The sequence below is a fragment of the Trichosurus vulpecula genome, chromosome 6, assembly GCF_011100635.1.
Source record: "Trichosurus vulpecula isolate mTriVul1 chromosome 6, mTriVul1.pri, whole genome shotgun sequence".
Classification (NCBI taxonomy): domain Eukaryota; kingdom Metazoa; phylum Chordata; class Mammalia; order Diprotodontia; family Phalangeridae; genus Trichosurus; species Trichosurus vulpecula.
The window spans coordinates 258,171,265-258,197,902 of record NC_050578.1 but is presented as its reverse complement, the minus strand read 5'-3'; the positions used below and the strand labels follow the sequence as shown (position 1 = coordinate 258,197,902).

Below are 26,638 nucleotides of genomic sequence, written 5' to 3'. Positions count from 1 at the left end.
AAGAGCCCTAGTACACCAGAGTGCTGGCAGTGGCAGAAAAGAGAGAGGAGCATATTCAAGAGATGTTTGGAAGGTGACATCAGGAGAACTTGCCTGGGTAACCGTTTGAATAGGGCAAGGAGAAAGGCTACGTCTTCATGTGAAACAATAGCAAAAGACAGGATAGTGGCGGAAGGTACCCGAGTGACAGAAGATGAGGAAGAAGAAGGAGTTCCCAGTGAATGGGCTCAGTTTTTTCAGTGAAATAGGAGTCAGGGTTCTCATCTGACAGGGTTGAGGGAGTGGGAGCCATGGGAAGTTTAAGGAGAGATGAAGAAAGGTTTGGGAGAGCTGCTGTGAGTTGATAAGGAAGGTGTAGTAGGATTGCCTAATAGCAGTGAGGGCCCAGTTGAGGTTGTTTGACCAATTTGTAGCCGACCTGATCAGAATAGTTGTATTATTTTCTCTACCTTCATTCAGCAGCACATGTGTAGGAGTAAAGGCAGCGTATGGTAGGAGTGATCCAAGGCTAGGCTTGGCACAGCACAACTAGCCATTTGATAAGGGGGTAAGGGACTTGACAAGAGGACAGTGTGGAGTGAATTGGCTCACCAAGGGGTCAAGACAGAGAAAAGAGGCAAGAGGGCTAGCGTAGAGGAGGTGGTCTGGGAGAGGATTGAGGGGCCTAGGGGTTGGAGGTTACGATATGGATAAAGAGTAGGGTTTGGTAAGAGAAGGCAGAGGAAGAGGTAGAAAGCCACTAGATTATGGTTTGATAAGGAGATTTTGGAATTCTTGAACATGGAGGTGGCACAGTTTGATGGGTGATGGCAAGATCAAGGGTATGACCATCTTTGTGTGTGGCTTAGGTGAGATGGGAAGAATGGGTAATGAGAAATGAGTAGGGTAAGGAGCCAATTGATATATATGTTGGGAGTTCCCAAGTATTATGGCAGGAGTTGAGGAGAAAAAATTATGAGCTGTGTACTGTTCTTATTGAGGAAGGGGCATGACCTGGAGGTTTGTAGACAAAAGCTACCAGGATTTTGATTAGGTGGTAGATGTGAATAGCATGAACCTCGAAGAAGGAGATGTTACTGAACCTTTTACAGTTTGGGTTCCCATCTCATTACTTAACTGAAACTGCTCTGTCCATAGTTACCAGTGATCTCTTAAGTGCCAAATCTGGTGATCTTTTCTCTCTCTTCATCCTTCTCAGCCTCTGTGTAGCCTTTCATATTGATGGCCACGTGTATATGTTAACTTTATATTTATGCTTTATCTATTTCTATGTGCATTTGTTGTCTACACCTTTAGACTGTTGGGTCAATGATAAGCATTTATTAAATTCCTGCCATGTACCAGGCACTTTAGGGACACAAAGAAAGGCAAAAGCCAGTCCTTGCCCTCAATTTGCTCCCTGACTAATGGGGGGAGACAAGAAGCAGACAGGTAAGCACAAACAAGCCATGCTCAGGATAAATTGGGTCCATTCTCAGAAGGAAGGCCCAAAGATTGAGGACCAAGAAAGGCTTCTTTTAGCAGGTGACACTTTAGCTGGAGAGAGTGCCAGGCATGGGGGCCGGCTGATGACTGTGCTTTGGAGGCTGGAGGGTTGGGTTTGAGGAATGTCAGAGAGGCCAGTATTCCAGGATGCAGAGTATCTGAAGGGGAACAAGGTAGAAAAGGACTGGAAAGGTAGGAAGGATCCCGAATATGGAGGGCTTGAAAAGCCAAACAAAGGAGTTGATATTTGATTCTGGAGGTGACAGGGAGTCACTAGAATTTGTTAAATTTGGAATGGGGAAGGGACTGTACTAAACCCTTTGCAAATGTTATCTCATTTGATCCTCAACAATCCTATGAGGTAGATGCTAATATTATCCCCATTTTGCATTTGAGGAAACTCAGGCAAGCAGCGGTTAGGTGACTGGCTTAAGGTCGCATGATTAAGTGTCTGAGGCTGGATTTGAACTTGGGGCCTTCCAGGTCCAATGAGTGCTCTGTTCTTTGGGCAGCCTAACTGCCTCTAGGTAGTGACATGATCAGGCCTGGCCTTTAGGAAGATGGAGATGCCCTTTAGGAGTATGATGGTGCCCTTGGCAGTAAAAGGGGAGTTAGGAGTTAGGGGAGTGTTTGGGGAGAAAGCTAACAAGTTCTGTTTTGGACATGTTACTTTCAAGATGTTTTTGAGACATCCAGTTTGAGACGTACAATAAGCAACTGGAGATACAAGACTGGAGGTCAGGAGAGAGGTTAGAGCTAGACAGAAATCTGAGAATTATCTTCATTGAGACTGAGAAGGAGTGGTCAGATAGGAAGAAAATCAAAAGAGAACACCAGAAAGAAGAGTACATCCAGGACAGTGTCATGGGTTGCAGAGAGGTCATGGTGTTGGGAGGAGAGATTGTTTCATTCTTTATACTTTTATCCTCAGCCCAGTGCCTGGCACATAGTTGGTGCTTAATAAATGCTTGTTCATTGACTTCCAGCAACCAGTCTGAAATAGGAAGACCACAAAATTTTGGGGTTTTCCCTCTATTACATATCCGGTGGGCATTTCTGAGACTTAGACTAATTCATTAGCCAAAATTTATGAAATGCCTACAGGGCACCTTGTGTGGGCCAGAAGTGCTAAAATTTCAGACATGCTCTTTATCATATTAGCTGCCCCACTCCTGGATACACTGCTTTTAGCGTGGCTCTGCAGATTTGAAATGAAAGTGCCACCCATTCACCCACGAAGCAGCGGGAGAGCCCCAGGACGAGCACCACCCATAGCCACCTCGCTGAGTTTCTGGGGAGCTGGCCAGCCTCTGAGGGCATTGACAGCTAATTCTTTCCTGTTAACACCAGAGGCAGCAATGCAAATGTGTTTTCCACAGTCAGAGAAGATTCTGTGGAAGGAGTTGTTCTAGGATTCAGGGAGGCGCTCCCTTGGTGAGTGGGCAATTTCAGGGAGCCTCTTATTTGAGGTTACGTGCCTCACCCTCCTCCTCGGCGCAGCATCACCCACAGGTGACCGTTTTGTCTGCGCTTGAGGACCCCTTATGTCCTGAAATAATCATGTCTGGCACAGTGTTCCCCTCAGTAGTTTGCTTTCATGAACATGCTTTACTTATCCTGGGTGCTGGATGATATTTGCTCAGGAAGGAGGGTCCATTGCTGGCAGTGCCGTAGCCCTGACTCCAAAGCAGGGTGTGTCAGCAGACTTTGCTGCCTTCATTGTCTCCTCCCTGCCCCACCCCCACCCCCAACTTGTCCCTTCACCGTCATCACTGCAGACTTTCTGAGCTTGTTTCTTAAGTCTTGAGTAATCATAACATGGAGGCCTAGAAGAGCCTTTTTGGTTTTTGCCATAGCTATCAGTTCCTTTATTTTGAGCTTATCGGTCCTCTCCTTTATCCCCAATTCCTTGTAACTCTCTCGGCACCTCCCCGCTTAATGAAAAACTTTGCTAGCAATTTACTTCTCAAACCCTTTGTCTTTCTTGTTTGCAAGTTCATACCCTTTCTTCTGAAGTAGTCAGTCTATCTGATGTGATCAAAAATATTGGCAGAGATTGGCAGGTGGGTCCATGCTGAGAATGGCAACTGAGGGTCAGATTATTATTGTTTCTATTGGGAGTTTGTACCTGTCCAGGCTTCTGGGGCAATGCTGTAGTTGGCTGACTGCTGTGATAACTGACCTCTTTGCTTGTCAGGTGACTGTACCCGAGGCTAGATAGTTTTCGTGACAGTTAAGTGAACTAAACTTGATTGGAAGAAATTAGTTGCTGCTCTTATCCTGTATCTCTGCTGAAGAGCCTGGCAGCAAGCCAGCGGCCTGCTCCCTAGAGTGCCAGGCAGGATGCAGCAGGAGAGGGGATAATGTGTCTCCCACATGCATTTCTTTCCAGGGGCATAGAAAAGCCATATCCCCTAAGCATTGTTTATTGGGAGAGACTCTGATGTCTGAGACACTCTTGAGTAGAGACTCTGACAGTGGTGATGTCTCCTTTACGGCTTGCCATCAATCGTTGCTGGATGTGAGTGGTGCTAGCATGTGGGACTCAGTAGGACAGGAGGAGCAGAAGGGTATATTTCTTGGAATGAGTGGACCTGAATTAGCACTCTGCACAGGCCCTCTGTTTGAGTTCCAAACCCATGCCTACTGCCTGGGTAGTTTTGTAAAGGAATGAAGTGGTGTCTGTGAAAAGGTGGCTCCTGAACAGTACTGAAGAGGATTCCTGTGGCTGTGAACCTCATTTGGGAACTTTGGGGCAAGGATCTGAGTTCTTCATTTTAGTGGACATGTATCCCTGAACGTTTAACTTAGACATGGGGTGTGGCATCTGATATGCCAATGACATCTGGGAAAACAACAGGAACAGGACTTTGATTTGTCCCTCCCACTCTTTTACCTAATGTATGACCTCTGAGTTGGTGTTTGACAGGGACTGCCTTCTGTTTTTAATCTCTGTTAGGAGGCTGCTGGAGTCTTCCCTCATTTCATTATCCCGTTATGATGGAGCAGGATCCCGGGAACACCCCATTTATCCAGACCCTGCGAGGTAAGGCCCGAGCGCTGTCAGGTGGGAGGGAGTAGATCCTCTGAGCCGCCCCTGCAGAAGGCAGGCCCTGCTGAGCGGTGTGCAGGGCCACCTTGGCTCCCCTTGGATGTAGCTTACCCTGCAGCTCTTTGACGCATCACTTTCAGCTTTAATAGAGGTGGTTCACGTGCCTGGGAAGTAAATCATAGACAGCAGGTAAGTGAACGGACCCTCAGCAGGCATACAGTGTGGGCAGATAGTGCTTGCCTTGTATGGGAGCTCTTTCTACAAGATAATGAGCAGCAAAATCATCTCTGGTCGAGGTGATGTCAGGGAGGGCCTGAAGAGTTCAGAAGCAAGGCTGCATGCCGTCTGTGACGGACAGAATCACGTGGTGCTCTGCTGCTGGTCGGAGTGACAGCACTTTTAGACAGAAATTTACTTGGTAAAACACAGCATTGTCAGTTTCATGGAGAGATTCTTAAGTCAGAAAGAGATAGGCAGTCATTTGTGAAGTCCGGCCACAAAATCGTAGGATGGCCAACAGGTTCAGTTAGTTGTTACATCTTAGCGAGTTTTCTTTGGAGGAGGAGGAGGAGAGGGAAGAAGGTTGTAGTGAAAGCAGGCCAGAGCTTTGGTAAAACTCTTGCTTCTTCTGTAATCACTAGGTGTTCAGATAGTTCTTTTGAAAAAAAAATTGAGATGGGCTCGACTCAGGATCTTCCCTGGAACTAATTCCTAAAGATAAATAAATACATGTTACTAAGCAAAACATTAAAGTTGTAGAGCAGTCTCTAAGACACATGGAGTATGCTTGTCAGTTCTGTTAATGTTCTGAAAGGAAGAGAAAATTAAGCTTTCATTAAATTCAAAGATCCAATAAATTGGGCCATTTGCTAGACCAGAAATGATGGGGAGAATTATATAGGAGACTGCGAAGATTAGAAATGTGAGTCATAGAGAAGGGAAAGTTTTACTTTGGACAAAATTGTTGATTTACCTGGAAGATTATCAAGTACAGATGATGCCATTTCAAGATGACTTTGATACTGAAGTATTAGTCTTGTGGACTTTAATGTCTGGGGCCAGAATACTCCATCTCTGTGATAACTGGTATAGTGACCCTCAAATATTTCTGTCAGAGTAAAATCCTCTTTCCAGAAATAAGAAAAAAAATCAGATTTATCTGATGCTGTCTGGGTCAGTGACTAAAGATGTATACTATAGGTGATAATTGAAACAGGAAGGGGAGGAGTGAGTTTCTGATATTTGAAAGCTATTAGCCCTAGAAGAGGGAAAATGAGTTTTTAAGGTGAGTCGTATAGTTAGAGAGAGAGAACTTTAAGTTGGTGATCTTTCTAGTCTCTAGAACAATCTCTCAGGCCATCCCCAGGCCCATCTATCTCCATTAATGATGAGATGTTTGACTGGACAAAGTCCTATGGAAAAAGATCCTGAATTACCCTCTTTTCCTCCGGCAAAGATTGTTAATGCCTTAGAGAAGCAAGTAACTGATATTTTGTCCTTGAGGATAAATAAGATCTTTACCCTTGAGTCCTCAAATAAAAAATTGAGGATCTAAGTAAACATTGAAATTTCAGCTCTGAGTACATTGCAGTTTTTTCATGTTTAAATTCTTGGGGGTGGTATCAACTCATCGCAAGATGTTTTAATTTCTTCCTTCTCTGATGTTAAAGCTTTAACAAATAGATGAGGTTCAAGTTAAAGGCCTTGGGTGCCACTTTCTCAGCATTTTGAACTCCCTGCTTCCTTTCATAGGCCCTAAAAGTAATGATAGAATTTACTTGCTTTCTTATTTTGTGAAGAATTTTCTACCCCTGCTGCAAGGTTTCTTAGGCTAACTTTCTTTCTTGAGTTTGTATCCCTAGCACTTAGCACAGTGCCTGGCACGTGATAAGCACTTAACAAATGCTTTTTCATTCATTCATTCATTAGTAGTCTAGAGAGCTCTTAACACACAGTAGGTTCTGAGTAAAACAGCTCTAAAGTAATTTCGGGTAAGCTTTGTTATTGCTTATTTATTTGCATAATAGTTGAGGTGAGACTTTGAATAATGGGAAGCTATCCCCAGGAACTGTTGGGAGGCAGATCTTTTAAAAGCATTTAGTTCTTTCCTGCTACTTCCAAAGCTGATTCCTGCTTCTTTCTTTTCCATCCTCTGAGCTGAGAGATTCCAAAATGGTTCCTGAATACAGAATTCTGAATAACTTGTGGTAGGTAGGAACAATGGCGTCTCAGCTCTTTTCTCTTGAGAAGCTCAGGATTCTCTGGTTTCTTGCTGCAGATGGCATGGAATTAGGCTCCCCAGGGAATTAACAAAGTTGTAAGCAGCATCTCTTATCATTTGACCTTCTTGGTCGATAGATCTGTGCGCTCTCTCCCTACCTGTTGTCCAAAGGCAATTTGGATCCCAAAGTGCCAAATGCACCATATTATTCTATGGATGTGAACTTTCCATTTCTAGAGGTTGTCAGCCCTCCCTGCTGGAAAAAATTCATCTGATTATTGTCCAGGTAGATAATTCCCTCAGCGACAGAGACATTTCTGAGCCACATTCAAACCTACCACCAAGTTTTTCTGAGATTCCTTTGGCCAAGTCCATGTTTTCCGCAAGGATTTTCCCATAGACTGAATCCAAGCTGTGAAATACTGTGAGGGCTACAAGTGCCTTTGCACGTCCTTTTCTCTTAATTTTCAAGTGACTACATAGACGCTTTTAGAATTGGAGATTTCTCATAGTGTCCTTTGATGCTATCATTTAAAATATTTTTCTTTCCCTTCTCCCTCACTCACTATAGGTAACCCAGATCTCCAACCCTAGAAGGTGTGGCTAAGTGAGTGATTGTGCGTAGAGAAGAGGTACAAGGAAAGACGGGCAGTAGGGAGGGTCACAGTTTGAAGAACAGCACCAGGTCACATGATGAAAAACCCATGAGCAAAATAGTTATTTCCTGGGAAAGATCTTGAAGAAGGAGAGAAGAATTGGCTGTCATCTAATTCACTGTCATTGTTCCTTAGTGCCCTTCCTCTCCTCCCTGATCCTGGTGTTGTGACTGCAAGGAACAAGGAAGTCTTTCTGTCCTTTGACTCTCAGACCACTTTGGATAATCAGTAACCAGTTCTGGGGTGATGACTCTAAAGAGAAAGAAATATCTGAGGTTGGCTAGATGGTTGGAAAACCTTTGCAAGTTTGGCAAAGAAGAAATGGTTGTCCTTTAGCTCCCTATTTGGGTAGCTCTGGCAGCAGATGTGGTCTGTGACCTCTGAATAGAAGCTGGAGACCTTGTGAGGGACCGGGAGAGCCTTCACCCTAGGGGTCTTTGGAGGCAGCTTCTGCAGGGCAGGTGGCAGTGGAAGAGCTGGAGCTGTCCTTAGTGCTAGTTTGTATCTGTCCATCTCCCTTTCCCAGGTTATCTCCTGCTGCGTACTACGCCCAGAGGATGATCCAATATCTTTCTCGAAGAGACAGTATTCGCCAGCGCTCCATGCGCTACCAACAGAACCGTCTCCGTTCTTCCACCTCCTCTTCTTCCTCAGACAACCAAGGCCCATCAGTAGAGGGAAACGACTTGGAGTTTGAGGACTTTGAGTAAGTACATACCTGGACTGCTTTCTTCCCCACCCCCATCCTGTCCTATGGTCTCTTCCAAGTTACCACTATTCAGGCATGATAGCTCATTCTTATTCTCGGGTTTTACTTCAATCCCCTCGTTCAGTTTGTAAGTGGGATGGGGGACAGTGTTGCTAGCCTGCCTTCAGTACTTTTTTCATTGACACAGTTAGATGTCTCCTGCCCCGGGAAGTTGGAGTGCCACCTTAACTGTAGCTGGTGTCAAGAGCTAACTGATTGGACAAAGAACAGATTGAGAGAAAGATATCTGGGGTTTGGAACAGGATTTCCATCTTCCATCCTCCACGTGTCCATTGACTTTGGAAAGGTTTCTGATTAGCTCACTTAGCATTGCTTGGGCACATCTTTCTTCCCAACTTGACTGAGATAGAGAGAAAAGAAAGGGCCACTGCCCCTCTCCAGGAGGAGGCTCTTGTGCCCTGGCAGCCTTCATCAGATCCACCCTTGAAGGTTCTCTTTATCTTGCCTAGACTTTCTTCAACTCCTGCCCTCAAGAAAGCCTTGGAAGGTTGGCCAGTGTCTTAGGGAATTTAATCGTGGAGAGCTCCCTCTCCCTCTTCCAGTCTTTGCAGAGTGGCTGAGCCAGAAGGCCACGCTCTTCTGTTTTCCATTCTTTGTCTTGCTGCTCCTGACTTTTCCCTCCATTCATCATTCCTGAAAGTCAGCTTTCCTGGCTGCTTCTAAGTTGGATATTTGATCTTTGTTTTCATTCCTCTTATTCAGGTAGTCTTAAAGCATTATCCAGAATGAGAGATAAGGCAGAATATCTGAGCTATTTTCCTCTTTTCCTCTCTTAGGATCTGCTGCTAGGAAAATGATAGGAGGAAAGGATGGTCCCAGAAAAATATTCCTCTTCTTTCCTTACATTAGGCTTTTCTTCCCATACTTTTCATTTGTATCTGGTAGAATTGGGAATGGAGTACCATCTTTTTGCTTTGTTCCTTCTTTCCTTTTCTCATAGGAGTTGGGGCAGGTTATAGAGGGTTCAAGAATACCTTCCGCACTCCTTGGGAACCCTCTGAGAACTTAACTCTGTGATGTAGATGAGAAATCCCTTTGCTGGGGAAGATAAAGGGGTCAAGACAGTCTTTATGAAATTTTATTCTGTGGAATTTCATGCTCTACTAATTGTACAATTGGAAGCCTCTCTCCCTTTCATTGTGACCCTGTTTGTATAAAATATAAATAAGGGTGAGAGATGTAGGAATGACAGTGGGATTCCCGAAGCAGCTGGGGTGGGGTGGGTGGGAGTCTGTTAGGCAGCTCTTTGAGGGGATCTAAAGAATCAGAGCCCTGGAGGAGCCATTCTTCCCTCCCATCCATCCTTGGGGACATTTGGCAATGGCTCTGTTGGCAGAGAAGGGCAGGCAACTCTCTCCATTCGCCAGCCAAGCAAGTACCTATAGGCAAGAGTGTTCCCCTGTAGATAGTATTTTTTAAGTAGTGAAGTCCATTCAAGGAAACAGCTCTATCAGACCCGCCGAGCTTGCCACAACTTGGTGCCTGTGAGAAGCTTGTGTGTGTTTTTCCCCCTCTGCTCCGGAGGAAGTTGGAATTAATACTGGGGATTACCAGGCCCTCCTCCCCGGCTGCCTTTAGTTGTTGAGTTACCTTCTCCTGATGGTGAAAGTGCAGAGCCCGTGCCTTTGAGCTGTACCTTGCCTCGTGACTTGTCCTTCACAATAGAGTTCTGTATTTAACTTAAAATATTCTTCTAAAATATTCTCCCCACCTTTCCCCCCTCCCCCGCTCCTGTTGCCACCTCCTCCCTTTGCCCTTCCTTCCCCACCATTTCCCTTTGCCAGACAGCTTCCTCCCCTTGCTCCCTACAACCCACCTCTGCTCTGTCTTCTTTCTTGCTTCAGCAGAACCAGAGCGCAGCTCTAATACTGCTTTCTCGTATTTTTTCTTGGGGCCTTCTTTTTGTTTCTTCTTGGTTAACAGGAAAATGCTAGTTTCCCTAATGCCTGTCCTGAATCTCTCCCCATGAGTGCTTGCTTTCCCTAGGCTGATGAGGGCTGTAATCTTGTTTTTAATAGCTCCTTTGTATTAGTCACTGTGCAGCACACTACGAGTCCAGGTCTTCCGAAGAAGGGTGCTGGCTGGTTGATACCGGTTCACTATGCACAGCTCTTCTCCTTGTTTAGACCAGTGAACACTGAGTATTACCCCCTCTGTTGTCAGCTGCTCTTCTCTGGAAGCCTTTTAGAGGCTCCCCAGAGGGAGGTGTAATGGGGGCTGTGCGGGAGGAGGCTGAGAGGCTTCTAAAACTGTGGCACAGCATGGCGTGTGTCTCAGAACAGTACCCCTGAGCTTTTTTCTTTTCCCATAATCCTCCTAGGAGCTGCCGATCAGAGTATAGTATCACATCCCTGACTTTGTTTCCCTTAATTTTTTAAAGCTGCCTCCCTCCCGTGCTCCATCCCGCTCACTAGCTCTTGGGTCATTCTTTTACCCCTTTCCTGCCCGCTCCACCTCACTTAGATCTCACCTCATAAACCGTGTCTCCCAACTCCCCTTGCCTTTGAAATAGAAAAGTACTAGAAGTTAATGAGTTCTCGTGAAAAAACAAAAACAACCAAGATTTTAGTGTTTGGCTTTTTTGAAGTCCTGTAGTATCTGAAACCTTTTAGAGTCTCTTGCAAGAAACACAGTTAAGTTCTTTCATAAGTCTAACATGGAAGCAGACCCTTGGATAAAGAGGCCAACTTTGGAAGCTGGGCAGCAGCAGGCTAAGCTCTTTCTTCCTGGACTCTAGATGGGTGGCCATATCTGTAGGCAAAAGTACTTTCCTGCCCTGAATACCTGCCATTCATCTCTCTTGTCTCATCCGCAGCGAGAAGGAGAAAGATTGCTGGCCAGCGCCCAAGGACTTGAGATCTTGACGCAGGCAGGTTTTTGATCGGCTTCAGGAGATCTCCTCTGTGGACCCTTAGCTATGATCTTGTGAGGCTTTCCAGAGAAGGGGGAGATGGCATTGTGGCTGGCACTGTTGTCCCTCTTCCCTTAAGCCCCGCTCATGCCCTAGAACGTAGGGGGGCAGAAAGCTTAAGGCCACTCTGCCCTTTCTTCATTCTGTCATCCCTTTGAGTGGAGGGGAGCTGCGAGGTACAGGTTGCATGACTCCCAATTGAGGAAACTGACCTGTGAAACAAGCAGTTTATGTCCTTTTTTGATTTGACACTGTAACTTTCTTACTTATGTTCCTCTTGATACTGGCTGCACCAACATTAATAATAAAGCCAGAATCAACCTTGTACCATGCTGGGAGAAAGCTTTGCTCCGCACTTCAGGGGGTAACCTGGGTGAAGGGCTCAGTCTTTGCCATTTCTGAGCGGCCTCTCAGATTGGTGACGACCATTAGTGTGGTGATGGTGACGATGGTGTAGACAGCGCTTTAAAGCTGGAAGCGCTGCGTGTATGGATTTTCTAATTTGATGCACAGAGTCACCATTAAAGGTAGGCGGTGTTATCATCCCAACACAGACACCAGATAATTGTAAGTTAGATCGAACTTCTGCAAACAGTTGCCAGTAATGGCAGTGAGAACGGCAACAGCGGCAGCCGCGGCAATAAGAATGGGGCCGGTAGCATTTGCACAGGGCTTTAGAAATATTATTTCATTTTCTCAGCTGAGGTTGAGACTTGTTCAAGGTCATACAGCCGGTCCGAAGCAGGATTTGAAGTCAAGTCTTCCTACCTTCAGATCCCGCTCTCTATCCACTAGGCTGCAGTCCTAGATTAATTAACATGACTGATGTGGGATCTTTGCTTTGTACTTTTGCTTGGAGACAATATATGTTCCCACGAGAGAAATGCTCCCTTTTCAGCTGAGAGATGAGTCTTCTCAGTCTACTGTAATATCTTAACTTTTTTTGCCACAGTCCCACCATTTGTATTTGCTTTTCTCCTACCCGGAAATCCTGGGTGTATGTTGTTGGTATTGTAACAAGGTATTCTCAAGAAAGGAATGAAACAAGCATTTATTAAGCTCTTACTGTGTGCCAGGTACTATGTTGGTTGCTGAGGACAGAGATATAAGCCAAAAGATAGTCCTTGACTAACACTCTCATGCATGGGGGAAGACAACCCAAAGGAAGCTTTTGAAGTAGAGGCGGGGACCGCTCTGAAGTTGAGAAGCCGGAACAGGGCCCGGAGGGGAGTGAGCGGGTCTGGCCCCTGCTGTGAAATGGGGGAGAAAGAGAAATATTCCTGAATGAGGTGCTAGGTGATACAGTGGAGAGCTCTCTGGCCTGGAGTGAGGGAGAACTGAGTCCAGATCCAACTTCAGATGCTTAATAGCCATGTGATCCGGAGCAGGGAACTTAGCTGCTGCCTGATTCGGTTTCCTCATCTTCGGAATGAAGACAGCAGCGCCTGGCTCTCAGTTTTGTTGTGATGATAAAATGAACTGTTTGTAAAGATACATATGTATGGGGGCAGCTAGGAGGACCTTGGGCAAGTCACTTAACCCCAACTGCCCCGCCTTCCCCCCTCCCAAAAAAAAAAGAAAGATTGATATGTATACATACACACTAGCTATTATTATTAACTTATTCAGATTATTATTAAAACTTAAGGTGGCAGGAGTCATGTTCTTGCCTTCTGATCCCAGAGCTAAAGGTCCTAACAGAGTGGATATCCCTACTTAACTAATAGAATCTGCATCTGGCAGTGTGCCTCAGCTCCCTGTGCTGTTCTCCCGAATCTCCAAGCTGAGAATGTTCTACTTACTTGATGCTAAATAAATGGCTGGCCATTAAGAAAGGGGACAGAGTTGCCCCATCTGAGTTTTTGGACAAAATACTGTCTGCTTACTTTTAGGTAGAAACTGCCTAAATGATCAGGATTCCCTCTCATCGTGTAGTACCCAAAGCAGGGGCTCTTGAGAGCCTGAAGTAGAGGTGAGGCTTTTCAGTGTCGTCGATGTGCCAGGCTGACCTGGAGTCAGCCAGCCTGGCAGCCACATGTATTGAGTGACTGTGGTGTTTGAATCCAGTGCTTGAAGTAGGAGGGAGGGACACACCCTGCCATCCCTCTTTCTGGGCCATCCCACCCACATTTAGTTTTTTGTCTAGGTTTAGTCTTAAGTACAAAGGCTTTTCTCAAGAGCATCATCTTCTGTGGATGTTGTGGCCCTCACAGCTCCTTGTTCGTTTTCTCTCTGGCTTGTTTTTTCCCAGCTAGTGGCGCTATGGAAGTGATTTCTAGAAGCTTAGCATTTAGCTTTCCAGCCTTGTTAATGGGGAAGGAAAGAGGTGGGGAGCCTGACAAAGCCATTTTCTTTTATCCCTCACTCCCTTCCCGGAATTAATGGTGAACTAAGGAAGTTCACAAGAAAAGTAAGTGGCTTCTCGAATGGTGTTAATCAGTGGACCATTTGCATTAATGGACCTTGTTGGTCCATTAGCCCAGGGGTCCAGCCCAGGCCTGGAGTCAAAGCCTGCCTCAACACTTAGCAGGTTTGTGACCCTGAGTGAGTCACCGGACCGCTCTCAGCCTCAGTTTCTTCATCCGTAAGATGGGATCATAACAGCACCTACCTCACGGCATAACACATGTAGGGGGCTAAATAAACTTGTGCTTTGACAAAGGTGCCTCTTGTGCCTCTGGAGTTAGCTGGCTTGAGAGTGGTTGAGGAGCAGCTGGTGTGTAGAATCCTATCCTTTCATTAGGGATTTCCTACCAGTTGTTTACCAGCTTTAAAGCACCTTCCCCTCATGGACTGAGCCCATAAGAACATAGTTCTTTAGGGAAAGAGGGGATGGAATGAGGAGGTGGGGAATGGATGAAATAGAAGAAAAGAAGAACTAGCTCTCCCACTCCCCCTTCAGGAAGTAATCACTTAAAGAGAATTGATTTTTTTAATAAGAAGAGCATAAGAAGAGCTTAAACTCTTGCATAATTCATGCTGATAAAATGAGAGGGTGTGGTAAGTGAAGGGACCGACCTGGACATGGTAGTTTTCATCCTCTCTGCCTAATATGGCTGATCTCCAGAGACAGACAAAGAATTTCTTCTGTTCTAGGAGAGCTTCCTCTCATCAGGCTCCGGAGCACCTCATGGCTGCTGCTCCGAGTTAGGAGGCTGAGGCTGGGTTTGGGAACATTAGCCAGGACTCCTGACCCAGGGGATGTTGGGAGCTGGGCTGGACAAAGTGTAGGTGTACAGGGAGGGGATCTTTTTCTTTCTGAATTTCCTTATTAAGAGTGGGTTAATTTTCTGTATTTTCATCCATGTGCTGTCAGAAGGATAATGGTTTTTTCAGCTTCTTGCTCCACTTAACTCGTTTTTTTACAAAGGTTCAAGCTTAGAGCTGTTTGCCAGCCAGGAGCAGTGAGCACCTGACTGTCTGGTCAGGACACAGGCAGCGGGCTGAGCCAGAGGTTTATTTCTCATTCCTTCAAATTACAGCCTCTCTCAGAGGCAATTAATCCCAAGCCTTGAGCAGGAGAGCTGCTGCTGTGTTTTCTCTTGTTTTGGAGATGAATCTTCTTGGACTCAGCACTTGTCTTGGGTTCTTGATTGTTTGAAGGGAGGTTTTTGTCTCATAAAGGCTTTTTTATCGTTGCTCCCCTCCCCTTCCCAAACGTCCCTCTGAGAGGTAATCAGAGCTGTGCACAGTTCGACACCCAGGAAAGCCATTACTAACCCAGCCAGCTTCTCTCCTGCTGGCTTACAGCAGCCTTGCCTCGTCAGTTGATGAGGATTTCTCTGGTGTTTCCCTGAAGAAGTTTCTCTTGTGAGGTGGGAGGGGCTCCTGTCACTGTGACCTTGACCCCCCAGGTTGTTTGGTCTTCTCCACATGTAGCCCCAGCACTTTCATCTTCCCCATTTTCCTCCAGCAAACAGTCTCTCTAGGCATTTCCCAATCAGGAAGGCCCTCCCTGGTCTTCAGCCTTTCTTACTTTCTTCCTCTCATTCCCCAGAGCTCTTGTAACACATTGTCGAGGGATTCGTCAAGTGGGCAGTTTTCCAGCGCGCCAGTCCTAGTGTCCTAGCCCTGCTGGCCTTTTTACCTTTCCTCACAACATCCGGCTCCCCTTTCCACATGTGCCCTGATCAGTCAGTATCTCTTCTGCCCAGCTCCATGTGCTCCCTCGACTCCAGCACTCTGAGGGAGGGGCCTGGTTCACTTTGGTTTGTATTCTCAGCAGTTTAGCACAGTGCTGAGCGGATAATAGGTGCTTTATCGGCGCTTGATTGTCTGCTTCTTCCCTGCACTGAAATGTCTGCTATCTGATACAGAAGGCCCAGAGAGCTCCCTTCCCTCTATTCTGTGCCGTCTGACCCGTCCCTTCATGCTTTTTGGTCTTCACTCTGACCTCCCTTTCTATTGTCTTGCTAGGAATCAGGAAGACCTGACTTCCAATTCAGCCTCAGATGCTGACTAGGTGTGTGATCCTGAGCGAGTCACTTATCTTCTGCCTGCTCTGGTTTGCTCATCTGTAAAATGGGGCTGAGAATAGCATCTGGCTCCCAGAGTCCTGAGGATCAAATGAGAAACTTGGGAAGCACTTTACCAACCCCAGAGCCTGTACAGGTGCCCTTACTGCTGTAGTTACTTGGAGGGCCCGGCTGCTCTCATGGTACAGATCTAGTCCTCACTGCTCTCCTGAGGTCAAGGTTCCAGTCTCCAGCTGCCTGTTAGAAATGTTGAGCTGGGTGGCCCATAGGTCTTCTGGACTTGTGTCACTGTTGAGGCTGCCATCATCCCTCCAGTCGTCCGGCCTTGACAGTGCTGTGTCCTCCTCGAGGCTTCCCTCTCACTCCACCTTCACAAAGCTCTTGTGTCACATGTGAGCTTCTCTCTGGTGCCTGACTCCCGGCACCTCACGAGTCTGCTGCTTGGCCTCCCTCCCATTGCAGCCTCCACTTAGCTGCTCACTTTGTGGGGGGTTTCCTAAATTTCAGGTAGGATCGCGTCACCTTCCCTATTCCATAGACTCCATTCCCTCCCCAGTACCTCCAGAATCAGATGGAAAGTCCTCTCCTTGACATGGAAAGCCCTTCCCTCCTCAACCCTAGTAGAATCTCAGTTGTCCTCCAGCTGCTCTTGAATCCAGCCTCACTGATCTTCCTGGCCATTCCTCTCACATCTATGGGCACTCTCTCTCCTTCCTCCAAGCCTTTGCATAGGATGGTCCCCCATGCCTGGTACATTCTTCTTCACCTCCACCTTGTAGTTCTCTGGCTTCCTTCAAGACTCAGCCTCAGTGCCGGCCCTTCTCCACCGCAGGGATTGTCTCCCATTTACACAGTATAGATCCTGTTAGCAATGTGATTGATTTGATGTCTGCCCTATCAGACTGTTGGCTCCCTGAAGGCCTCTGTTTTCTCCTTTGTCCTTATTCCAAATGCTTAATGTAGTGGTTGGCCCCTAGTAAACACATAATGAATGCTCGAGGACTGACCGACCTGGATTCTGACTCTATCACTTGCGCTTGCCAGACCAGCCAGTGATTTTACAATTATAGCATCTGCTGACCTTTCCTTAGTCCTTATCCTTATCCTACTTTCCTGGTTGGGTTTTTGTGATAAAACTTAGTCAGTTTGGGTTTTCTTCTTCCACTTTAGCCCCCTTTCAGCATCTGCTAGGTAATGTTCTCTGGGTAGCTCCCGTCTCTGTACATTCACTCACTTGGCACCCTCCTTAGCTCTCCAGAGTTTCATTAGCATGCATATGCCTCATCTGAATGTCCAGCCCTAGTCTGTCTCCAGAGTTCTGGTCACACTGATCACCAGCTACTTACTGGACATCTCAACTGAACATGTCCAAAACAGAGCTCATGATTTCCTATCCACTCCTCTTCCAAAATTCCCAGTTTTTGTCGATGGCACCACCATTCTTCCCCTTACCCAGGATGGCAACCTTGACATCTCCCTCACCCCACAGATCCAGTTAAGTGCCAAATTGTATTGTTTCAACCTCCATAATGTTACTTAGGCCAGTCCCCTTCTCTCCACACATAGAGCTTCCACCCTTGCTCAGGACTTCATCACGACTTGCCTAGATTCTTGCAATAGTTTCTTCATTGTTTCCTTGCCTCAGGTGTCTCATATCTTCAACTTGTGTTCCAAACAGCTGCCAAAGCAATTTTCGTCAAGCACAGGCTTGACCATGCCACTGCCCCCCTCAGTCAGCTTCAGTGGTTCTGTTATCCCTAGGAGTAAAAGCAACTGCTTTCTTTGCCATATAATGCCCTTGACAACTTGGTCCCCCCTGCTCTTCCAGCCTTCCTGTACATCATTCCCCTTCAGCCAGTCTGTGGTACCATCACTTTATTGTTTATTGCTCGTCATATCTGGGCCTTTTCCCAGGCTCTCTCCTGCCCCCAGAAGTGCAGCTCACACGCGTGTGCAGTCTTTCCTGATCCCCCCAAGGGCTAGTGTTCTCTGCCTTGTATCTTTTTGAATTGACTTATCTGTGTACCACTTGTCTCCCCAGAGAGAATAGAAGCCCCACAAATGGACAGGGCGTGTTTTGTCTTCTGTCTCTAGCGATGGTACAAAATAAGTGACTAATAAATGCTTATTGATTGGCAGCATGGCTCCCTTTGTCAGGGTTGTATTTAGGGTCCTTCCTGAGCAGTCGATGTTTGAGCTTTTTTAAAATTCATTTTTCTAGGAATGACTTTATTTACTCTTCCCACCTATATTATACCACATCGATTTAGAGCTGGAAGATTCCTAAAGAGTCATTGAGTACTATCCCTTCGTTCTACAGATAGGAAAACTGAGGCCCAGTGAAGTTTAAATGGTCATACAGGGAGAGGCAATGCAGGGATTTGAACTCAGGCCCTCTAACTCTAGGCTCTTTTCCCACTATACTGTTCGGTGTCTATTTCCTATAGTATATGTTTGCTGTGTGTCACAGTTTTCTGATCATTTTGGATTTATTTCTGTGATTTTTTATTCTTTAAGAGTTCTCATCACTTCCCAATTTGAAATCTTCCGTTCATTTAATTAAAATGCCCTTTATCTTCTACCTCCCCATTATTAGTAAAAGCGTTAAATAAGCCTAGGGAGAAATGCTGATATTTTGGGCAGCCCCCAGCCAACTCCGTCTCCTTGATTCATTGCTGTCTTCTTATTATTCTCTGCTTATAGATCTTGGCTTAGCCTTCAGGCTGTGATTTTTCATGTGCCCAAGCCAATTGGTATCATTAGCATTACTTTCTTTTTACGCAGCAGTGTTCCCCAGGAATCCCAAAGCACTGAAGAGCCACAGTCTGCTGGTAATATTTATTTTCTGAAGGAGGGAGAAGCCGAGTCAAAAAGGCATTGATGTTTTCTTAGATTTGCGTGTATAATCATCAGTACAGCTAAGATGCTGCCTTCAAGTGAACTTACTTTTCTGCTCTGGACTGTGCTGACCATCTTTAAATATCTTACAGGATTTATGCCGTGCTAAGAACATAGACGTAAGAGCAAGAGACGATGGTCATTTGGCTCCTTCTTTGTCTTTGCTAGGAATAAGTAGAGAAAGAATGACAGCTTTTTTTTTATCCCCAGAAAGAGAAAGCAGAAGGTTGTGGTTATCTCTTCAGGGTCTGGATATACGTCTCTTATTTGGAGACAGAAAATTCTGCCCTTGACTGATTAGTGAAAGGAAGCACAGGGCTGTTCACCCAGAAATCTGAGTTTCTGATTCCAGGATTGAACTGTTTTCTTGTGGTTTTTAACCGTCCATCAAAACGCTATCTTTAGGGCAAGGGCAGCTGTCAGGCAGTGAACTTGAAGACCTCACTTCTCTGGCTGGTCCACTGAATTCTGCTGGCAGAGCCATTTACTCATTAGTAAGTTTGAGACTTAAAGGAAGGTAGATTAAAATTTTTACTCTGGTCCAGAAGGAAATTGTCCAGCAGATTTTGTTAATAGGCTTTAAAATACAATTATGAGAAAACAGACCCTGTCTCAAGAAGCAGCTGGATGAGTCAATTGGCTTGGCAGTGGTTTTCTTTAGTCGTTTGAGGTATCTTTCACTTCCCCTGTGACCTCCCCCTTCTCTCCTGGTCCCTCCTTCTACTTTCTGTTTGCTGGGCTGCAAGGTCCAAGGGAAAGAGCAGCACTGTGTGTTTGGGAAGCAAAGATGAAGTACTAACACCCAGACTGGTCAATGGATAGGCTTCCCATGCCCTGCCGTTGATCTGCCCATTCATGTGCTGCAAGGGCTGTACTCTAGCCACAAACGAAAGTCAAGACGTGCTTTCTCTTTTAGGCTTCTAGCTGTCCCCCCGGGAACCCTCAAAATCTAAGAGGAGATTTAAATTCTGGCTGTAGGCCAGCTCTAGCAGAATCTTACTGGTCTAACCCAAAGAAGGAATTGAGAAACTGGGATGGTCCACCTTGCCTCAGAAAGGTCCAGTTATTCTGTGAAGCTGGTTAGGCTCTAATTAACTCTGCAGTCCAGCTAGACCCCTTTACTTTTGGCTTTTCATTGGAAGAAAACACAAAACCATCTTTGGTATCTTGGCTCTTCTCACTTGTGGCTTTTCACAGGACAAGATAATACGTGCACCCCCTCCACTTAGGGCATCCCCCTAGCATGCTACAGTGGGAGAGAACAGGACTTTGGAGTTCCCAGCTGCAAATCCAGCACTTCTTATCATGATGCTTGATAAGGAAGGACAAAAGGTAGCTGATGATCCTCAAAGAACAAATTGGCCTTTTTCCTCATTCTCCCTTGGGTCCGATGACCTGGGTTAGCATTGCGTTTTCCATTAGTCTTAGGGTCCCCCACTGGCCTCCTCCGGTTTTACTCTCTACAAGAATGAGATTGTCTGTTCACCATTTTCACTCTCACATCCACTCCATGGGCTGAAGCGAATCCCAAGAGGGAACCGCATTTTTGGTGGAATTGACGAGGTAATTTTTCTCCTCTTCAAGAGCCCTTGACACTGAAGTCACTTTGCCTGATTTAATCCAGGAAAAGAAATCTGTCTGTCCTACTCCAGATCCCTGGAGGCCCCTTACGTGATTCCACATTGAGACTTGATAAAACTCTTAAGAGTATCTGAGCAATATCGTCCTCTAGCTCCTCCATCTTGTTCCAAGATGCGCATAATAATCACTTTAATAATTTAATAACATTTAATGATTTAATAAAGGCTCTTTAAGGCATTTGGAAGTCTCCTAGGCACACTACTCTGGAAAGTCCAAGTATATCTGGGATTCATGAGCGGTATAGAGAGGGCATGAACAGAAAGTAATCATGGAGTCTTCTCCTACCCAGAGGGGCCAGGTGTCAGGCCTGAAAGGTGATTTGACCTGAATGATTCCCTTAATTTGCTGGGTTTTTTCCCTCCTTCAGGGACAATGGAGACAGATCCAGGCACCGAGCACCACGTAATGCAAGAATGTCTGCCCCTTCACTTGGACGTTTTGTCCCCAGGTAAGAGTTGTGTAGGCAGCCAAGTAAATATTCTTTGCAAGAGGTATTAAAGTTAATTCCTGAATCCTGAACTAGTAGTGTTTGGAATTATTGAGCCCTGCATCCAAATGACAGAGGAGGTAGGGGAAGAACCCAGGGGTGGGATGCCAGACCTAGACTCTCACCCCAGCTTTTTCATGTACTTTATATGTGATCTTGAGCCCGTCACTTCTTTCTGAATCTGTTTCCATATCCATCCCTAGAGGGCTTGGAAGGGATGATCTCTAAGATATCTTCTAGTTCAGGTATTTAGGGGTTCACTGGGATCCTCCTCTGGTGACCTGCAGGCTGCCATCTTGGAAATTGACAGGAGACCTCTAGGATGCTTTAATTCAAGGTAATTTAGAGAGGGAAAACAATAAGGGAGAGGCTTGTACAAGCCTAAGAAACTTTATTCAACTAGGAAAAGCAGAGACGAAACTGAGATATGATAGATGATAAATTAGATAATCCATGAAAAGAACTTTGTAAATGTTAAAATGCTAAATCGTTGTGGATTGCTGTCATTATCGTCATGATCATCATCAACCTGAGAAGTTCTTGGGGGCCTATCTAATTCCAGCATGACTTTAGGTCCCTAGAGCCTCAGACCTTTGGGACTGGTAGGTGAGCCCATGCAGATCCCACTTGTTTTGTAACGAACAGTCCATGGTAGACTTTTTATGTGATGACTTTTCTCTGTAGGCGTTTCTTGCTGCCGGAGTACTTGCCTTATGCTGGGATTTTCCATGAACGAGGACAGCCTGGGTTGGCCACTCATTCCTCTGTTAATAGAGTCCTGGCAGGTAAGAAAATGATTCCTTCCTGCCTTGGGAAGCAAACATAGTTTCCTGCTCCTACACCTGTGTTGGCTGCCTGTAGGTGATAGTAAAGGCTTCTTAGCTCTTTGTCGTGGTGTTTGCCTGAAAATGCTCTGCAAGGATTTCCTAACCCCTAATTGGCATTGAGGAGACTACTAAATAACAAAATGTAGCGTTCGACTCATTTAAAAGTCGGCTTCCTGTCTGCCTTTCTGTATTCCCCTTTTACATTTAAACCAACTGTTTCATGATGTAGGGATGATGGTCTTAGCAGTAATCCTAATCAAATGATAAGCTGTCTTGTTCATGTTATGGTCAGTGAGACGCTCACGAGGCAGATCCTGTGATTCAGTTAGGAGCTTAACGCACACCTCTCCAACCCTCTGGCAGTGCCAGCATATGCGGCTTCCAAATGCCTTGGAATCTTCCGAGGCAGGGGGAGGGAAGAGGGACAAGAGCTCCAAGGTGTTGGCATGGCTGACCTCACATGGCAAAAAATGGATTGGGTATACTTAAGGGAGGCCTTGGGAATCTAAGTAGCTTACTGGCTCGTCTCCTCTGGTGGTGTGGGCAGAGTCTGTGCACCGAGGGCAATGGCACTGAAGGATCTCTCCTGTGGGAGAAGCAGTGGGGTTTGCTCTTCATCGGTGGGTTGTTTTGAGAGACACTGGGGACCTGTACACACAACAGAGAAAGTGAGAAGAAGGTCGGCAGCTCCTGCAGAAGAACAGGATGGGCTCTGCTCCATTCTCACCTGGGAGGCCTCAGTATTCTCTCATCTCCCAAGAGTCCATTTCTCTTTTCTTCTGCTGAACAGACCATGCCATGTTGGGGCACATGCCATAGCCTCTGGTTTCCCCAGTTGGTGGTTGGGCACAGAGCCTAGGCTGCTGAGTCCTTCCTGGCCAGTTAGTCGTGTATGGTTTGGCGGACGGCACGTGGAACTCCTTGCTGGAAGATAGTCACTTGCTGCCAGGCAACCCAGCAGAGCTCCCCTCCACCCTGCTTTGTTCCAGACATCTGCCTTCACCACCCCACACAGCACCTCCTGCTCCTCCACTCTGGGCAAATCTATATTTCCTTGGCATTTAGCTTTTCGGAGCAGCTGCTTGTTGGTTTTCTCCCCTCCTTGCCTCCAGTGACTCCTTTCCCCCATTTCCTGATCTCCTCCTCCACCCCCAGGGGTCTGACAGAAATTAGCCCCATTTTCGTATTTGAACACTGCTGTGTACAGCTCAGGATGTAGGGATGGTGCTCCCCTTACAGATGGCTACAGCTGGTGAGCCCAGGCAGACTTCCTTCATTAGAGCAGGCAAGGTAGCCCCAGGGACAGGAGGTCTGGTCACCAGTATTTGAAGGCACTTGGCATTGGCACAGATAAACTGATTATCTCCATTTTCTGTAGCCTCCACTATATACAGATTATCTACTGAGCTTTCCTGTCCCATAATTAACCTACCAACTTCCACATCAGCATGGGCCCTTTCTCACCTCCTCATTTCTTTCCTCCCAAATGACCACCTCTGACTTCGAAAAAAATGGCACAGATTACATAGGACCTACTGTGACTGCTTGTCCTCTCTCAGGATAGGACTTGACATAACATTTTCCCTGTGGGCTGTATCTTTTTTCTCCTTTACGTGGTACTTAGATGTAGCCTGTATCATCCTTCCCTCCCCAAACTGCCCCGCCCTCCTTTGCAACTGAGTGAACTCCCAGACCTTTGGAGGGTTTCTTAGACTTTTGGTCATCCTCCACTTTCTCTGAATTTCTGTTTCTGCTTTGCCAATATTTGCCTTGTCTGATTACATTTATTCAAGAACCTGCCATTATAGTGGCTTTCAGTGGAAGGAAAATTGACCTTTGTGCCATGTCAGCCTGCTCCTCCAGTCTGGGTTTTTCAGCATGCTTCTGGAGGCTGCCTCTTTTGTCCAGGGCTGTGTGCCGAGGAGAAAGTCTGGCAGCAAGAGCTCAGAGGGCCAGTATGTGTTGCTGCAGCTCCTGTCATGTCAAGTAGGCATCCAGGGGCCTCCAGCCTTGGGATGAATAGCCGAGGACGAGCGGGCAGAGCTCTATAGGGAATCTGGATCCATCTCATTCCCTCCTTACCAGGAGGTTCAAGTTGAGATGGGAAGCCAGGGCTACCAGAGAAGTTGCTGCTCATTGGTTTTTTCTTGCTGCCTCTTGGACCTCTCTCCCAGTGTGCAGTTTTATGGAAAATCCAGACCACGGTCTGTCTTCCTTCAGGCCTAGCCCACTGGCTTATGGAGACCAAAAAATTAGAAGTGGAAGATTAGATCTTAGAGATCAACTAGGCAAACCCCTCTCATGTTACAGACTGAGAACTCCAGCCCAGAGTGATCCTGGGATTTAGGTGGCGGGGCTTGTCAGTGCTCACAGATGCTTAGTGTCGTTGTTCAGTAAATGCTGCTGACCTGCCTACCTGCCTGCTTAGCTGGGGCTGGAACCTCGTTCTCTTGACTTTGGTCCAATTTGCTCTTCACTAGACCGTCAGAATCCACACAATGAGAGGTGTGCTTTTGCTAGCATGGGAGTGCTGTGAGGACATCAGGAATGGGGGCCCCAAGGAAGAGGAGCCTTTGAAGCCGGGGGGAGGATCTGTCAGAGGGGACTGTTTGGCGTAAGTGTGGGCCTCATTGAGTTACATGAGAAAGTTGGCATTCGGCAGCTTGGCTAATTAATGGGAAAACAGAAAAAAGAAGATTTTTCTTCTGAGGGTCAGGGGCCTGGGTTGTGTAGAGCATTATTTATTTGCCCTACATTATCTTTATGACTTTTATCAGGTCCCAGCAGATGGGGGCCTGATGTATTTTATTGGTTGGAGGTGGAGAAAATTTAAAATTTATGCAAGTGAATGTTGAAAACTAAAATAAATAAATTAATTTGTAAAAAAAAAAAAGTGGCTCTGGGTCCAGGCAGCATCTTGGTTACTGGTTGGTGCTGTCCTTTTTGCAGTGGACTTTTTCCCCCCTTCCTTCCCCTCTCCACTTTTAAAAATTGAGTTTTTAACTGGTGCAGGAGACTTAGTTGCTATAGTAGCATTGCCAGAGTGTCGTGAGGTCTTGACTTGGTGGATAGGAGGGTCTGACAACAGGGAGATGTTTTCAGTCTTTGGAGGGTTCTTCGTCTTGCCATCTGAGGTTGTATTTGGTGAACCAGATGCCTGTTACTTTATTTCCACCATAATCAATGCCTGATGTTGCCTATTCCTCCATTCAATGTATTTAAATGTAAAATATATGGTAGCAAGCAAGGTTTTAGCCCTTCTGTTCAGATATGGGAGGTACCTCCTGAAGTAGATCTGGAACCCTAGGAATATTTGCCCTTTGGGTTCTTGATCCAGGGGCTAGGCAAGTGGAGCACAAATGGCATGTTCCAACTTGCTATCAATTAAAATGACTGTTTATAAAACTCGGATAAATGGACAATTAGTGGTAGTGACACTAGCTGGTGCTGCTTTAATGATTAACCCAATTACCTGTCATTTCTGCTCCAGTGATAAAAGTGAAGTCAATAAGGGGCTGGGCTGGTTGCCCTGGAAACCAGCAAGTAAATACAGCCTCTGTCCTTGGGACCCCAGCCTTCCCCCTGGCTCCCAGCTCCCTAGCCTCCTACTTGGTTTCTGTCACTAGAAGCTTGGTTGTTGGTTCTCTCTGCTCCCTAGTCCTTCACTCTACCAATTCTTGGCCTCTAGTTGATCATAGGAGCAGATCTTCACCAGGTCAGCGGCATTCCCCACTATCTGATCCAGATCAACCCCTGAGTCCCTTGGCCTTCTATTATGCCACGCTGCTTCCCGAGTGCTCCTCCATGCTCTGGTGGATACCAAGAAGTGGGAGACATCCCCTCGAGGAGCACACATTGTAGCCAGGAAGCTGCGTGTTTGCTAGGAGTTAGCTCAGTGCGAAGCTCAGTGAAAGGTGGGATCGTTGGGTCTGGAATGATTGGGGAAGGTTCCTTGGGCTCTGGGGCCTTGTTCCCAGATGACTTTTTATTGTTCTTGATTTATGTAAATGTCCCTTTGCCTCCTTTGCACCCCCAGGGTACTGCAAAGTCCTTGAACACAGGGACTATTTCTTCTTCATCTTTGGGATTCCCTCCAAGCTTAGCATAATGTCATGCTTTGCACCTAGGAAATACTCAACAAATGTTGGCTTAGCTGCACTGAGGTAGTGCTGGGGCCAAATCTACAAGGGTCTATAGCATTTACCCAGTGAAGGCAAAGAGAGAGGCCCGGGTGTGTGATGGGCTTGGGGGCAAGGTGGGGAATGACAGGGAAGGGGCATGCCTGCTGGGCACAGCAAAATAGGGTGTAGGGTATTGACCAAAAAGGTTGGCTAGGGCTCATACTTAATCCTACATCCCTCTTCCAGAATGCCCAGGGAAGTGGATATAAAGTCAGGACATCTGGTTGCCAGTTCTGGCTCTCATTTCCTAGCAAATGGCATTGCTTCATCTTCATAAGCCTCAGTTTCTTTATCTGGCAAGAGGGAAAATAAGAATAAAACATTTCATCACTTGGCTCACAGTGGTTATGGGTGAAAAGAACTTTGTAAATAAACCTTTACGCACTGTGTTTAAATGTGTACTGCTGTTCTTTTCACTGATCACTGGAGGAACAAAAACATCCACAGAAAGGTGATTGGCTCTTGTGATTTCCCCTGTTGTGGCCTCAGCCCTGAGAACTCAAGGCTTCATCTGGAGTGGAAGGCCACCCAGGAGGCCAAGGGTTCCTAGCTGTCTGTACACCTCTCCCATGAATTCTTCACATGCTCTGGCTTAGGAGGGGCAGGGCTTTTCTTGAACCCTTTTTCACGACTGGGCTTTTTGGTCATCCCTGGGACCTCTTTCCCCTGGTCAGACTTCTTGCTATTGTCCTCTACTTTATGGTCCCAGCAGATTGGTACACAGGGCTCTCTGAGTTGAGAGTCATTTGAAGAGAGAAGTGGTTATGCTGGAACTTTGTACTGGAAAAGCCCTGAGCTGGCCCTGGGCAGCACCTGTGCTGCTGGATCTGCCCCACTGGCTCCTAGCTTGCTAGTTTACCCATGGTTGCCATGGTTACAGAGGAGCCAAAGCCTGGTCTATTGAGTAGAAATAGATTCTCCAGATTGACTCTTTGAGCTAGGGACAGAGGCAGGGGAGGGATGGGATAACAAGTTGGCAACATGATTTGAGGGGCAGCTAGTGCCCATTAAATGATGGATTATGGACCTGGGAAC

General features: G+C 46.3%; 1 protein-coding gene across 6 annotated transcripts in view; it reads left to right on the top strand.

Moving 5' to 3' along the window:
- The window catches only part of AMBRA1 (autophagy and beclin 1 regulator 1), a 186,746-nt gene that overhangs the window by 65,448 nt on the left and 94,660 nt on the right, over window positions 1-26,638 (top strand). For 2 of the 6 annotated variants that reach the window (XM_036763012.1, XM_036763009.1), the window contains 4 exons: window positions 4,445-4,531; window positions 7,941-8,120; window positions 20,476-20,556; window positions 21,280-21,380. In XM_036763012.1, the coding sequence (XP_036618907.1) occupies window positions 4,445-4,531; window positions 7,941-8,120; window positions 20,476-20,556; window positions 21,280-21,380 (449 nt within the window). The remainder of the gene's footprint in view (window positions 1-4,444; window positions 4,532-7,940; window positions 8,121-20,475; window positions 20,557-21,279; window positions 21,381-26,638) is intronic. The other 4 variants (XM_036763013.1, XM_036763010.1, XM_036763011.1 and 1 more) reach the window with 3 other exon arrangements.